This window comes from Panulirus ornatus, chromosome 23 (assembly GCF_036320965.1).
Source record: "Panulirus ornatus isolate Po-2019 chromosome 23, ASM3632096v1, whole genome shotgun sequence".
NCBI lineage: Eukaryota > Metazoa > Arthropoda > Malacostraca > Decapoda > Palinuridae > Panulirus > Panulirus ornatus.
In genome coordinates, this window is record NC_092246.1 from 16,846,529 (window position 1) to 16,863,808 (window position 17,280).

The window sequence follows — 17,280 nt, forward strand, 5'->3', positions numbered from 1 at the left end:
CTCTTCTTAAAAAGAGGTCCTCTGGTAATGATAAACATAAATGAATGATAAATTCTAACTGAAAGAGTCTGTGTTACACGAGCGCATCGCAATATCTTGCCGCTTCTCTACAAACTCTTCTACTAATCACTGCCACACACCTTCATGAACATGAGTGCGAGTGTTCTGGTTTGCTAGTTCGGTCCCGTGCCTAACTAAACTGTTCCATGATGCAGGGTAAGAAGTCCCGGATCATCCTGCACTTCCACTACGTATCTTGGCCAGACATGGGCTGCCCTCAGTCCACAGATGACTTGATCCAGTTTGCACTGGCTGTTAAGAATGCCGTTCCGCAGGAAAGCTCCCACACCGTCGTCCATTGCAGGTGAGCTACACAGGATCTCCCAGCTCAAAAAGGGTTTGATCTGTTTGTCTGTCGGTGTTCCTTAAACCTCTTCGACACGACGGGACAACTTCTTTAGCACGACGGCTTGAACCCCCCCCCCCCCCTTCTCTTTCAAGCCTCTGGTCAAAGCCTAGGTTCACCATGGCCGAAGGTCGTACCGTCGTGATCAAGGGCAGAAATTAGGCCCATTTACTTGACATGTCTTGCTGTAGCGTAAATTAGATAAAAATGTCATTTTCCTTAGCCCCATGAAATGCTAAAATACAAACAAATATGCCACCACTGTCATGTGATCTTACAAACCATATTTCTGACTCGCTCACCAAGTCCAAACGGAAGACAAAAATAACTGATGCAATATTATTTGACCATGTCTTTGATTTCATTAACCAAAATATATAAGTGGAGCTAAAGATAACATGAACTTATCAAATCTGACTTCATCTGGCGAACCCTGAAATCCTGACTTCACTAACACTATCCAGGCGTCATTAAGCATGATGTGATGTTACTGAATGATGTCCTGACATTGATAGGTCTAGTGGAACTTCACTCAGTATGCACAGTCTGATCTCACTACTTCCTGACTTCATTCAGGATGATAGCTTTTGAATCGTCTGACTTCATCAACGACGTACAAAGTGCTCACTGAGCTCGTTTATCCTCAATAAATTGCTCTTCTGTCCTAAATTCGTTAATCATATCTTGACACGTTAATCACAGTATACCATTCACAGATACCAACCTCACAGCCCTAACCATGAGGTGACCTCACCAAAATCATGATCCCTGTCCTCACCAACCTCAACAATTCATGGCCTCATTATTCAAGAGTCGTAGCCTCATTTACCATGAGACATGAACTCACCAACTACAATTCATAACCCACTCAGAGCTCCACTTACCGCACGTCATCTCAGGAACCACGCTCATGACCCACCAACCACTCCTCATGCCCTCATTAACCACACATCATGTCCTCATTGTGTGCCTTATAAACCATGAACCACGCCTCATAACCCACAACCCAAATGACCCTACTAACCAGGTCTCATCATCGAATAACCACGACTCATAGCCTTACTAACCAGCCCTCTTACCCTCCCTCAGCGCGGGCGTCGGTAGGACCGGGACCCTCATTGGGCTGAGCAACTTGATAGACGAGATGGAGGTGAAGGAGAGCGTTGATGTCTTCCACGCTGTGTACAGGATGAGGCTCCACCGCTGCAACATGGTCCAGACCATGGTCCGTCTCGACCCCTTCAACTTTTTTTTTTAATTACTTCGTTGTACTGTTAAGGGAAGGGACTCTACCCTCATGAGGGCCCCATCTCCCTTAAACTTTCTTCTGCTCTCGCAATAATTTACTCTGCTTGTGTATATTGTCATCATTTACACACTTTTATCTGCTTATTTCAGCCATTCCCCCATTCGTCTAATTCTGTAATGCTACTTCTTCCATAAACCTTTTCTGACGAAAATTTTTTCTGGTCTGTGGTTGCACTACCTTTATAATTCCTTTCCATGAAACAGGTAACTTTGGACAGAATCAAACTGGTTTAGAAAGAAGATAGTCATCAAATCACTCTTGCTCTTCTTTTTCCATTGTGGGCAAATAAATTTACAGTTTCTAGCTTCTCACTGTAAATCAGCTTGTACCATCTCTGCTGCTCTCCCTACGATTTACTCTACTGTTTCTTTATGCATCTTAAAACGCAGAGACCAAACTTGTGAAGCATGTCTTTGTTATGGTCTGAAATATGATGTGAATAGTCTGCTGAACAATTTTGTACTTCAATGTGATTCTAGTATATGCCAGGTAAGTAGTTTATGGCCTCTTGAGAATCTAGCAAAGTGGGGCTCTGCCAACAGTTTAGGTTTAATATTAAGGTGACTCCCAAGCCCCTCTTACATACAGATTGCTGTTGCTCATTTCCTGCTTGATAATATTTCCCGATTAGGGCCATTTCTCACTGTGTCCCACCCTCACTATTTCATACTCGATGTGAATTTCTTTGGCCATGTAAAAAGTCATCTTTGGAATCTATGTTTTTCCTTGTAAGTTGATGCACACTTCCCCTTTTTTAGTTCTCTCATGCCCTTGTAATCATCTGCAAACACATTCAGGTGTGAATCCTCCTAAACTTCTAGAAAATCACTTATAGACATCAAGAAAAGCAATGATCCCAGGCCCAAGCCCTGTGGCACGCCACTGTTGACCCCTCATCCACTTTTGGTAGGGCTCCTCTCACGTGTCCTGTGTTCCCCTCCACTAAGATAATCTATCCTTTGAATATGTCTTCTCTCTGTTCCTGTCTGATGATCCAGTTCCTATTCTAAACTCTTAGTGGAATAATGTCAAACACTTTTGGCAGTCCAGGAACTCACAGCCCACCCTACCTCTTTAGTCTAGAATATTATCACTTTCTCACAGAACTCTAAATCTGTTACACAATTTTTTTTTCGTCTCTCACCTTGGTAGTCTGTCTTTAACATGCAGTCATCTTTGCTTAATGATTACTTCTTCCAGTGTCTTACTGGCCACACTCGTCACAGAGACTGGGTTGTTGTAATTCAGCACAACTTTCTGACCTTCTTACATAAAGATGGATACAACCAATGCCCTCTCCTACATGCTTGGCATCACATCCTTCTCCAGAGATATACTGAGCAATGTTTCAAGCTGTTTGTGTATGACTCAGTATACTTATTCAACATATATAGAGTACCTTGATCAGTATCATTGACTCTACTTGGTTAAAAGCTCTCAGAAGTCTGCATGTGTCTATTCCATCAATAATGAGGCTTTCCAAAAATATCCTTTTCAGCCGGTCATCATTATTTGGCCTATAGTAACTTGCACAGTAAAAACACATTAGTAGTATATCATTCAGCTCCATATATATCTTTACATCCTCATTCTCTTTCCCTCTTTTAGTCTGGTCAGTCTATCTGTAACAAACAGCTTTCCACAAATGAATTTATGTAAGAGTTTTTGATGATCCTCTGCCTTGTCCACAATATTCTTTCCAATTTTCTCTACATGTCCTTCTTTATCCTGCTGTATTTGTTCCTTGTTCTGTGTTTGCTAGCTAGTGTAGGTGCATATGTCTTTGTCAGGTACCTACCTCTATCATTCACACTATCAGTCGCTCTCATTACTTACTCTCTAGTGTCATATACATTGCAAATTCAACATTTGTCAAATTTGATAACATGCAAAAAATGATCTCGAGAAATTGGTCATATTTTCTTAAAATAGCCAATGTTATTTTTCTTTCCTTATCTCATTATATATATAATGTTTGTAGAGTATCCAAAGTAGGTGAGATGTGTATATATATATATATATATATATATATATATATATATATATATATATATATATATATATATATATATTTTTTTTTTTTTTTTTGCTTTGTCGCTGTCTCCCGCGTTTGCGAGGTAGCGCAAGGAAACAGACGAAAGAAATGGCCCAAACCCACCCCCATACACATGCCTTGATTCAATCCACTGACAGCACGTCAACCCCGGTATACCACCTCGATCCAATTCACTCTATTCTTTGCCCTCCTTTCACCCTCCTGCATGTTCAGGCCCCGATCACACAAAATCTTTTTCACTCCATCTTTCCACCTCCAATTTGGTCTCCCTCTTCTCCTCGTTCCCTCCACCTCCGACACATATATCCTCTTGGTCAATCTTTCCTCACTCATTCTCTCCATGTGACCAAACCATTTCAAAACACCCTCTTCTGCTCTCTCAACCACGCTCTTTTTATTTCCACACATCTCTCTTACCCTTACGTTACTTACTCGATCAAACCACCTCACACCACACATTGTCCTCAAACATCTCATTTCCAGCACATCCATCCTCCTGCGCACAACTCTATCCATAGTCCACGCCTCGCAACCATACAACATTGTTGGAACCACTATTCCTTCAAACATACCCATTTTTGCTTTCCGAGATAATGTTCTCGACTTCCACACATTCTTCAAGGCTCCCAGAATTTTCGCCCCCTCCCCCACCCTATGATCCACTTCCGCTTCCATGGTTCCATCCGCTGCCAGATCCACTCCCAGATATCTAAAACACTTCACTTCCTCCAGTTTTTCTCCATTCAAACTCACCTCCCAATTGACTTGACCCTCAACCCTACTGTACCTAATAACCTTGCTCTTATTCACATTTACTCTTAACTTTCTTCTTTCACACACTTTACCAAACTCAGTCACCAGCTTCTGCAGTTTCTCACATGAATCAGCCATCAGCGCTGTATCATCAGCGAACAACAACTGACTCACTTCCCAAGCTCTCTCATCCCCAACAGACTTCATACTTGCCCCTCTTTCTAAAACTCTTGCATTCACCTCCCTAACAACCCCATCCATAAACAAATTAAACAACCATGGAGACATCACACACCCCTGCCGCAAACCTACATTCACTGAGAACCAATCACTTTCCTCTCTTCCTACACGTACACATGCCTTACATCCTCGATAAAAACTTTTCACTGCTTCTAACAACTTGCCTCCCACACCATATATTCTTAATACCTTCCACAGAGCATCTCTATCAACTCTATCATATGCCTTCTCCAGATCCATAAATTCTACATACAAATCCATTTGCTTTTCTAAGTATTTCTCACATACATTCTTCAAAGCAAACACCTGATCCAAACATCCTCTGCCACTTCTGAAACCACACTGCTCTTCCCCCATCTGATGCTCTGTACATGCCTTCACCCTCTCAATCAATACCCTCCCATATAATTTGCCAGGAATACTCAACAAACTTATACCTCTGTAATTTGAGCACTCACTCTTATCCCCTTTGCCTTTATACAATGGCACTATGCACGCATTCCACCAATCCTCAGGCACCTCACCATGAGTCATACATACATTAAATAACCTTACCAACCAGTCAACAATACAGTCACCCCCTTCTTTAATAAATTCCACTGCAATACCATCCAAACCTGCTGCCTTGCCGGCTTTCATCTTCCGCAAAGCTTTTACTACCTCTTCTCTGTTTACCAACTCATTTTCCCTAACCCTCGCACTTTGCACACCACCTCGACCAAAACACCCTACATCTGCCACTCTATCATCAAACACATTCAACAAACCTTCAGTATATATATATATATATATATATATATATATATATATATATATATATATATATATATATATATATATATATATATATAAGAGTAAGTGCTCAAATTTCAGAGGTATAAGTTTGTTGAGTATTCCTGGTAAATTATATGGGAGGGTATTGATTAAGAGGGTGAAGGCATGTACAGAGCATCAGATTGGGGAAGAGCAGTGTGGTTTCAGAAGTGGTAGAGGATGTGTGGATCAGGTGTTCGCTTTGAAGAATGTATGTGAGAAATACTTAGAAAAGCAAATGGATTTGTATGTAGCATTTATGGATCTGAAGAAGGCATATGATAGAGTTGATAGAGATGCTCTGTGGAAGGTATTAAGAATATATGGTGTGTGAGGCAAGTTGTTAGAAGAAGTGAAAAGTTTTTATCGAGGTTGTAAGGCATGTGTACGTGTAGGAAGAGAGGAAAGTGATTGGTTCTCAGTGAATGTAGGTTTGCGGCAGGGGTGTGTGATGTCTCCATGGTTGTTTAATTTGTTTATGGATGGGGTTGTTAGGGAGGTGAATGCAAGAGTTTTGGAAAGAGGGGCAAGTATGAAGTCTGTTGTGGATGAGAGAGCTTGGGAAGTGAGTCAGTTGTTGTTCGCTGATGATACAGCGCTGGTGGCTGATTCATGTGAGAAACTGCAGAAGCTGGTGACTGAGTTTGGTAAAGTGTGTGAAAGAAGAAACTTAAGAGTAAATGTGAATAAGAGCAAGGTTATTACTTACAGTAGGGTTGAGGGTCAAGTCAATTGGGAGGAAAGTTTGAATGGAGAAAAACTGGAGGAAGTAAAGTGTTTTAGATATCTGGGAGTGGATCTGGCAGCGGATAGAACCATGGAAGCGGAAGTGGATCATAGGGTGGGGGAGGGGGCGAAAATCCTGGGAGCCTTGAAGAATGTGTGGAAGTCGAGAACATTATCTTGGAAAGCAAAAATGGGTATGTTTGAAGGAATAGTGGTTCCAACAATTTTGTATGGTTGCAAGGCATGGGCTATGGATAGAGTTGTGCGCAGGAGGGTGGATGTGCTGGAAATGAGATGTTTGAGGACAATGTGTGGTGTGAGGTGGTTTGATCGAGTAAGTAAAGTAAGGGTAAGAGAGATGTGTGGAAATAAAAAGAGCGTGGTTGAGAGAGCAGAAGAGGGTGTTTTGAAATGGTTTGGGCACATGGAGAGAATGAGTGAGGAAAGATTGACCAAGAGGATATGTGTGTCGGAGGTGGAGGGAACGAGGAGAAGTGGGAGACCAAATTGGAGGTGGAAAGATGGAGTGAAAAAGATTTTGTGTGATCGGGGCCTGAACATGCAGGAGGGTGAAAGGCGTGCAAGGAATAGAGTGAATTGGATCGATGTGGTATACCGGGGTTGACGTGCTGTCAGTGGATTGAATCAGGGCATGTGAAGCGTCTGGGGTAAACCATGGAAAGCTGTGTAGGTATGTATATTTGCGTGTGGGGACGCGTATGTATATACATGTGTATGGGGGTGGGTTGGGCCATTTCTTTCGTCTGTTTCCTTGCGCTACCTTGCAAACGCGGGAGACAGCGACAAAGTATAATAAATAAATATATATAAATAAAATTATATATATATATATATATATATATATATATATATATATATATATATATATATATATATATATTTATTTCAGAAAACTGAAACTTCTAGCTTGAAATGAAATGAGAAAATGAATGTCACATAATGGTTCAACCTCTGGCTATGGAAAAGGGAATTGTATAATCTATTTACACAAACGTCAATAGTAGTTAAAAAAGGGGGTGACTGTATTATTGACTGGTTGGTAAGGTTATTTAATGTATGTATGACTCATGGTGAGGTGCCTGAGGATTGGCGGAATGCGTGCATAGTACCATTGTACAAAGGCAAAGGGGATAAGAGTGAGTGCTCAAATTACAGAGGTATAAGTTTGTTGAGTATTCCTGGCAAATTATATGGGAGGGTATTGATTGAGAGGGTGAAGGCATGTACAGAGCATCAGATTGGGGAAGAGCAGTGTGGTTTCAGAAGTGGTAGAGGATGGGTGGATCAGGTGTTTGCTTTGAAGAATGTATGTGAGAAATACTTAGAAAAGCAAATGGATTTGTATGTAGCATTTATGGATCTGGAGAAGGCATATGATAGAGTTGATAGAGATGCTCTGTGGAAGGTATTAAGAATATATGGTGTGGGAGGCAAGTTGTTAGAAGCAGTGAAAAGTTTTTATCGAGGATGTAAGGCATGTGTACGTGTAGGAAGAGAGGAAAGTGATTGGTTCTCAGTGAATGTAGGTTTGCGGCAGGGGTGTGTGATGTCTCCATGGTTGTTTAATTTGTTTATGGATGGGGTTGTTAGGGAGGTGAATGCAAGAGTTTTGGAAAGAGGGGCAAGTATGAAACCTGCTGGGGATGAGAGAGCTTGGGAAGTGAGTCAGTTGTTGTTCGCTGATGATACAGCGCTGGTGGCTGATTCATGTGAGAAACTGCAGAAGCTGGTGACCGAGTTTGGTAAGTGTGTGAAAGAAGAAACTTAAGAGTAAATGTGAATAAGAGAAAGGTTATTAGGTACAGTAGGGTTGAGGGTCAAGTCAATTGGGAGGTAAGTTTGAATGGAGAAAAACTGGAGGAAGTAAAGTGTTTTAGATATCTGGGAGTGGATCTGGCAGCGGATGGAACCATGGAAGCGGAAGTGGATCATAGGGTGGGGGAGGGGGCGAAAATCCTGGGAGCCTTGAAGAATGTGTGGAAGTCGAGAACATTATCTCGGAAAGCAAAAATGGGTATGTTTGAAGGAATAGTGGTTCCAACAATGTTGTATGGTTGCGAGGCGTGGGTTATGGATAGAGTTCTGTGCAGGAGGATGGATGTGCTGGAAATGAGATGTTTGAGGACAATGTGTGGTGTGAGGTGGTTTGATCGAGTAAGTATCGTAAGGGTAAGAGAAATGTGTGCAAATAAAAAGAGCGTGGTTGAGAGAGCAGAAGAGGGTGTTTTGAAATGGTTTGGGCACATGGAGAGAATGTGTGAGGAAAGATTGACCAAGAGGATATATGTGTCGGAGGTGGAGGGAACGAGGAGAAGTGGGAGACCAAATTGGAGGTGGAAAGATGGAGTGAAAAAGATTTTGTGTGATCGGGGCCTGAACATGCAGGAGGGTGAAAGGCGTGCAAGGAATAGAGTGAATTGGATCGATGTGGTATACCGGGGTTGACATGCTGTCAGTGGATTGAATCAGGGCATGTGAAGCGTCTGGGGTAAACCATGGAAAGCTGTGTAGGTATGTATATTTGCGTGTGGGGACGTATGTATATACATGTGTATGGGGGTGGTTTGGGCCATTTCTTTCATCTGTTTCCTTGCGCTACCTCGCAAATGTGGGAGACAGCGGCAAAAGAAAAAAAAATATATTTATTTTGCTTTGTCGCTGTCTCCTGTGTTTGCGAGGTAGCGCAAGGAAACAGACGAAAGAAATGGCCCAACCCACCCCCATACACATCTATATACATACACATCCACACACTCAAATATACATACCCATACATCTCAATGTACACATATATACACACACAGACACCTACATATATACACATACACACAATTCACACTGTCTGCCTTTACTCATTCCCATCGCCACCCCGCCACACATGGAATAACATCCCCCTCCCCCCCTCATGTGTGTGAGGTAGCACTAGGAAAAGACAACAAAGGCCCCATTCGTTAACACTCAGTCTCTATCTGTCATGTAATAATGCCCGAAACCACAGCTCCCTTTCCGCATCCAAGCCCCACAGAACTTTCCATGGTTTACCCCAGACACTTCACATGCCCTGATTCAATCCATTGACAGCACGTCTACCCCGGTATACCACATCGATCCAATCCACTCTATTCCTTGCCCACCTCTCACCCTCCTGCATGTTCAGGCTCCGATCACTCAAAATCTTTTTCACTCCATCTTTCCACCTCCAATTTGGTCTCCCACTTCTCCTCGTTCCCTCCACCTCCAACACATATAACCTCTTGGTCAATCTTTCCTCACTCATTCTCTCCATGTGCCCAAACCATTTCAAAACACCCTCTTCTGCTCTCTCAACCACGCTCTTTTTATTTCCACACATCTCTCTTACCCTATTATTACATACTCGATCAAACCACCTCACACCACATATTGTCCTCAAACATCTCATTTCCAGCACATCCACCCTCCTGCGCACAACTCTATCCATAGCCCACGCCTCTCAACCATACAACATTGTTGGAACCACTATTCCTTCAAACATACCCATTTTTGCTTTCCGAGATAATGTTCTCGACTTCCACACATTCTTCAAGGCTCCCAGGATTTTCGCCCCCTCCCCCACCCTATGATCCACTTCCGCTTCTATGGTTTCATCCGCTGCCAGATCCACTCCCAGATATCTAAAACACTTTACTTCCTCCAGTTTTTCTCCATTTAAACTTACCTCCCAATTAACTTGACCCTCAACCCTACTGTACCTAATAACCTTGCTCTTATTCACATTTGCTCTTAACTTTCTTCTTTCACACACTTTACCAAACTCAGTCACCAGCTTCTGCAGTTTCTCACATGAATCAGCCACCAGCGCTGTATCATCAGCGAACAACAACTGACTCACTTCCCAAGCTCTCTCATCCCCAACAGACTTCATACTTGCCCCTCTTTCCAAAACTCTTGCATTCACCTCCCTAACAACCCCATCCATAAACAAATTAAACAACCATGGAGACATCACACACCCCTGCCGCAAACCTACATTCACTGAGAACCAATCATATTCCTCTCTTCCTACATGTACACATGCCTTACATTCTCAATAAAAACTTTTCATTGCTTCTAACAACTTACCTGCCACACCATATATTCTTAGTACCTTCCACAGAGCATCTCTATCAACTCTATCATATGCCTTCTCCAGATCCATAAATGCTACATAAAAATCCATTTGCTTTTCTAAGTATTTCTCACATACATTCTTCAAAGCAAACACCTGATCCACACATCCTCTACCACTTCTGAAACCACACTGCTCTTCCCCAATCTGATGCTCTGTACATGCCTTCACCCTCTCAATCAATATCCTCCCACATAATTTACCAGGAATACTCAACAAACTTATACCTCTGTAATTTGAGCACTCACTCTTATCCCCTTTGCCTTTGTACAATGGCACTATGCACGATATATATATATATATATATTAAGAGTAAGTGCTCAAATTTCAGATGTATTAGTTTGTTGAGTATTCCTGGGTAAATTATATGGGAGGTATTGATTAAGTGGGTGAAAGTCATGTACAGAGCATCAGGAATTGGGGAAGAGCAGTGTGGTTTCAGAAGTGGTAGTAAGGGATGTGTGGATAGGTGTTCGCTTTGAAGATTGTTTGGAGAAATACTTAGTAAAGCAAATGGATTTGTGAATGTAGCATTTATGGATCTTGAAGATGGCATTTGAAGAGTTGATAGAGACTGCTCTGTGGAAGGTATTCAAGCAATATATGGTATTTTTTTGGGTGGGTTTTGGAAGGCATGATGTTAGAAGAAGTGAAAAGTTTTTTCGAGGTTGTAGCATGTGTTACGTGTAGGAAGAAGAGGAAAGTGATTGGTTCTCAGTGTGAAGTAGGTTTGCGGCAGGGGTGTGTGATGTCTCAATGGTTGTTTAATTTGTTTATGGATGGGGTGTTAGGGAGGTGAAAGCAAGAGTTTTGGATAAGAGGTGGGCAAGTATGAAGTCTGTTGTGGATGAGAGAGCTTGGGAAAGTGAGTCAGTTGTTGTTCGCTGATGATACAAGCGCTGGTGGCTGATACATGTGAGAAAACTGCAGAAGAAGCTGGTGACTGAGTTTGGTAAATGTGTGTGAAAGAAGAAACTTAGAGTAAATTGAATAGAAGCAAAGGTTATTACTTACAGTAGGGTTGAGGGTCAAGTCATTGGGAGGAAAGTTTGTATGGAGAAAAAATGGAGGAGGAAGTAAAGTGTTTTTGATATCTGGGAGTGGATTGGCAGCGGATAGAACCATCGGAAGCGGAAGTGGATCATAGGGTGGTGGAGGGGGCGAAATTCCTGGGAGCCTTGAAGAATGTGTGGTATCGAGAACATTATCTTGGAAAGCAAAAAACTGGGTAATGTTTGAGGAATAGTGGTTCCAAAAATTTTGTATGGTTGCAAGGCATGGGCTATGGCTAGAGTTGGTGCGCAAGGAGGGTGGATGTGCTGAAATGTAGATGTTTGAGGACAATGTGTGTGTGTGAGTGGTTTTGATCGAGTAAGTTAAGTAGTGTAAGAGAGATGTGTGAAATAAAAAGAGGTGGTTTGAGAGAAGCAGAAGAGGTGTTTGAAATGGTTTGGGCACATGGAGAGAATGAGTGAGGAAAGATTGACAAGAGATATGTGTGTCGGAGTGGTGGACGGGAACGAGGTGAAGTGCGCGAGTCCAATGGAGGTGGAAAGATGGAGTGATGTGGTTTTTGAGTGAAAAAGATTTTGTTTGATCGGCCCTGACATGCAGGAGGAGTGAAAAGGGTGCAAGGAATAGAGTGAATTGGATTCGATGTGCGGTATAACCGGGGTTGGACGTGCTAGTCAGTGGATTTGGTTCAGGGCATGTTTGATAGCGTCTGGGGTAAACATGGAATGCTTGTGTAGGTATGTATATTTGCGTGGGGGAACGCGTATGTATATACATTTGTATGGGGGTGGGTTGGGCCTTTTTCTTTCGTCTGTTTCCTTGCGCTTCCTTGCAAACGCGGGAGGGAGACAGCGGACAAAGTTAATAAATAAAATATTATAATATAAAATAAAAATTTATATTATATATAGTATTTTTATATATTCTATTTATTTATTATATATATATTTTTTATTTTTCAGAAAACTGAAACTTCTAGAGTGAAATGAAATGAGAAGGAAAATGAATGTCACATTAAATGGTTCAACCTAGGCTATGGAAAAGGGAATTGATTAATCTATTACTCAAACGGGCAATAGTAGTTAAAAAGTGGGTGGACTGTATTATTGACTGGTTGTAAGGTTATTTAATGTATTGTATTGATCATGGTGAGGTGCCTGAGGATTGGCGGAATGCGTGCTTAGTACCATTGTACAAAGGCAAAGGGGATAAGAGTGAGTGCTCAAATTACAGAGGTATAAGTTTGTTGAGTATTCCTGTGCAATTTATATGGGAGGGTAATTGATTGAGAGGGTGAATGAAGGGCATGTACAGTGCATCAGATTGGGGAAGAGAGTGTGGTTTCAGAAGTGGATAGAGGATGTGTGGATCTGGTGTTTGCTTTCGAGATGTATGTGAGGAAATACTTAGAAAAGCAATGATTTGTATGTAGCATTTTGGATCTGGAGGAGCATTGATAGGTTGATCGAGATGTCTGTGGATAGGTATTAAGAATTTATGGTGTGGGAGGCAAGTTGTTAGAAGCAGTGAAATGTTATGTATCGGGATGTAAGGCATGTGTACGTGTAGGAAGAGAGGAAAGTGATTGGTTCTCAGTAATGTAGGGTTGCGGCAGGGGTGTGTGATGTCTCCATGGTTGTTTAATTTGTTTATGGATGGGGTTGTTAGGGAGGTGAATGCAAAGGTTTTCGAAAGAGGGGCATGTATGAAACCTGCTGGGGATTGAGAGAGCTAGGGAAGTGAGTCAGTTGTTGTTCGCTGATGATACAGCGTGGTGGCTGATTCATGTGGAGAAACTGCAGAAGCTGGCTGACCGAGTTTTGGTAAGTGTGTGGTAAGAGAAACTTAAGAGTCAAATGTGAATAAGAGAAAGGGTATTAGGTACAGTAGGGTTGTGGGTCAAGTCAATTGGGAGGTAAGTTTGATTGGGGAAAAAACTGGAGGAAGTAAAGTGGTTTTAGATATTGGGAGTGGATCTGGCAGCGGATGGAAACCATGAAGCGGAAGTGGATCATAGGGTGGCGGGAGGGGGGCGAAAATCCTGGGAGACTTGAAGAAGTTGTGGAAGACGAGATCCATTATCTCGGAAAGCAAAAATGGGTATGTTTGATGTTTAGTGGTTTCCAACTTGTTGTATGGTTGCGAGGCGTGGGTATGGATAGGTTCTGTGCAGGAGGATGGATGTGCTGAAATGAGATGTTTGAGGACATATGTGTGGTGTGAGGTGGTTTGATCGAGTTAGTTTCGTTAAGGGTAAGAGAAAAATGTGTGCAAATAAAAAGAGCGTGGTTGAGAGAGCAGATAGAGGTGTTTTGAAATGGTATATTTGTTTTGCTTTTAGGCACATGGAGAGTATGTGTGAGGAAAGATTGACCAAGAGGATATTTGTGTCGGATGGTGTGAAGGGAACGAGGGAATTGGGAGACCAAAATGGAGGTGGAAAGATGGAGTGAAAGATTTTGTGTGTTCGGGGCCTGAACATGCAGGAGGGTGTAAGGCGGCAAGGAATAGAGTGAATTGGATCGATGTGGTTATACCGGTGGTTGAAATGCTGTCAGTGGATTGGAATAAGGGGCATTGTGAAGCGTCTGGGTGTAAACCGATGGAAATGGCTGTGTTGGATGATATTTGCGTGTGGGGGACGTATGTATTAATGTGTCTGGGGGTGGTTTGGCCTTTCTTTCATTCTGTTTCCTGCGCTTCCTCGCAAATGGTGGAGACAGCGGCAAAAGAAAAAAAAAATATATTTATTTTGCTTTGTCGTCGCTGTCTCCTGTGTTTTGCGATTGTAGCGCAAGGAAACAGACGAATGAAATGGCCAACCCACCCCCAATACACATCAATATACATACACATACCACTCACTCAAATATACTACCCAGACTTCTTCAATGTACACAGTTTAACACACACAGACACCTACATTATACACATACACACAATTCACACTGTCTTGCTTTACTCTTCCCATCGCCCCCCGCCACACATGGAATAACATCCCCCTCCCCCCCTCATGTGTGTGAGGTAGCACTAGGAAATAGACATACAATGGCCCCATTCGTAACACTCAGGTCTCTATCTGTCATGTTAATTAATGCCCGAAACCACAGCTCCTTTCGCATCCAAGCCCAACAGAATTTTCCATGGTTTTACCCCAGACACTTCACATGCCACTGATTCAATCCATTGACAGCACGGTCTTCCACGGTATACCACATCGATCCAATCACTCTATTCCTGCCCACCTCTTCAAACTCCTGCATGTTAGGCTCCGATCACTCAAAATCTTTTTCACTCCATCTTTCACCTTCCAATTTTTGGTCTCCCATTCTCCTCGTCCCTCCACCTCCAACAAATATAACCTCTTGGTCAATCTTTCCTCAGCATTCTTCCATGTGGCCCAATCCATTTCAAAAACAACCTTTCTGCTCTCTCAACCACGCTCTTTTTATTTCCACTCATCTCTCTTACCCTTTATTACTTACTCGATCAAACCACTCACACCACTATTGTCCTCATAAACATATCATTTCCAGCACATCCACCCTCCTGCGCACAACTCTATCCATAGCCACGCCACTCAACCATACAACATTGTTGAAACCACTTATTCCTTCAAACTTTTCCCATTTTTGCTTTCCGTGTTTACTGTTGCTCGTCTTTCACACTTCTTCAAGGCTCCCAGGATTTTCGCCCCCTCCCCCACCCTATGATCCACTTCCGCTTCTATTGTTTCATCCGCTGCCAGATTCCACGCCCAGATATCTAATAAACACTTTACTTCCTCCAGTTTTTCTCCATTTAAATTACCTCCCAATAACTTGACCCTCAACCCTACTGTACCTAAGTACCTTGCTCATTTTTTACATTTGCTCTTAACTTTCTTTCACACACTTTACCAAACTCAGTCTCCAGCTTCTGCAGTTTCTCCACATGAATCAGCCACCAGGCTGTATCATCAGCGAACACAACAGACTCATCTCCCTAAGTCTCTCATCCCCAACTCGAACTGCATACTTGCCCCTCTTTCTAAAACTCTTGATTCACCTCCCTAACAACCCCATCCATAAACAAATTAAACAACCATGGAGACATACACACCCCTGCCGCAAACCTACATTCACTGAGTACCATCATTTCCTCTCTTCCTACACGAACACATGCTTACCATCCTCGATAAAAACTTTTCCTGTTCTAACAACTTGCCTCCCAACCCATATATTTTAATACCTTCCACAGACATCTCTATCAACTCTATCATATTGCCTTCTTCCAGTCCATAAATTTAATTACAAATCCATTTGATTTTCTAAGTATTTCTCACATACATTCTTCAAAGCAAAACACTGATCCAAACATCCTCTGACCACTTCTTGAACCACAACTCTGCTCTTCCCCCATCTTGATGGCTCAGTACATGCCTTCACCCTTCTCATTCAATACCCTCCCATATAATTGGCCAGGAATACTCACAAACTTATACCTCTGTAATTTGAGCACTCACTCTTATCCCTTTGCCTTTATACATGGCACTATGCACGCATTCCACCAATCCTCAGGCACTCACATGAGTCATACATAAATTAATTAGCTTACCAAAACCTGTCAAACATTTACAGGTCACCCCCTTCTTTAATAAATTCCACTGCAAAATACCATCCAAACTGCTTGCCTTTGCGCTTTCATCTTCCGCAAAGCTTTTACTAACCTTCTTCTCTGTTTACCCACTTCATTTTCCTAAACCCTCGCACTTTTGCACACACCTCGACCAAAAAACACCTACATCTGCCCTCTATCATAACACATTCAACAAAACCTTTCAATATATATATATATATATATTTATGTTTATATATATATATATATATATATATATATATATAATTAATATATATACCTATAAGAGTAAGTGCTCAAATTTCGAGGTATAAGTTTGTTGTAGTATTCTGGTAATTATATGAGAGGGTATTGATTAAGAGGGTGAAGGCATGTACAGAGCATCAGATTGGGAAGGCAAGTGTGGTTTCAGAAGTGGTAGAGGCTTGTTGGATCAGGAGTTTCGCTTTGAAGAATGTATGTGAGAAATACTTAGAAAAGCAAATGGATTTGTATGTTGCATTTATGGATCCTGAAGAAGGCATATACGATAGAGTTGATAGAGTGCTCTGTGGAAGGTATTAAGAATATATGGGTGTGTGTGGCAAGTTGTTAGAGAAGTGAAAAGTTTTTATCGAGGTTGTAAGGGATGTGTACGTGTAGGAGAGAGGAAAGTTTTGGTTCTCATTGAATGTAGGTTTGCGGCAGGGGTGTGTGATGTCTTCAACTAGTTGTTTCTTAATTTGTTTTGGATGGGGTTGTTAGGAGGTGAATGCTAAGAGTTTTGGAAAGGAAAGAGGGGCAAGTATGAATTCTGTTGTGGATGAGAGAAGCGTGGGAATGTGAGTCAGTTGTTGTTCGCTGATGAGTACAGCGCTGGTGGTGATTCATGTGAGTAACTGCAGAAGCTGGTGCTGAGTTCTGGTTTAAAGTGTGTGAAAGGAAGGGGAAAATTAAGGTAAATGTGAATAATGAGCAAGGTTATTACTTACAGTTAGGGTTGAGGGTCAAGTCAATTGGAGGATAGTTTGAATGGAGAAAAACTGGAGGAAGTAAGTGTTTTAGATATTGGGAGTGGATCTGCAGCGGATAGACATGGATGACGGAGTGGATCATAGGGTGGGGGAGGGGGCGGAAATCCTGGGAGCCTTGAAGAATGTGTGGTAGTCGAAGGAGAACATTATCTTGGAAAGCAAAAT

At 42.0% G+C, this 17,280-nt stretch overlaps 1 protein-coding gene across 1 annotated transcript in view; it reads left to right on the plus strand.

The window, feature by feature from the left end:
* Positions 1–17,280, plus strand: part of LOC139756823 (receptor-type tyrosine-protein phosphatase beta-like) — a 68,887-nt gene that overhangs the window by 42,875 nt on the left and 8,732 nt on the right. The window contains exons 17-18 of the mRNA XM_071676644.1: positions 216–364; positions 1,496–1,631. Coding sequence (XP_071532745.1) covers positions 216–364; positions 1,496–1,631 — 285 coding nt within the window. The remainder of the gene's footprint in view (positions 1–215; positions 365–1,495; positions 1,632–17,280) is intronic.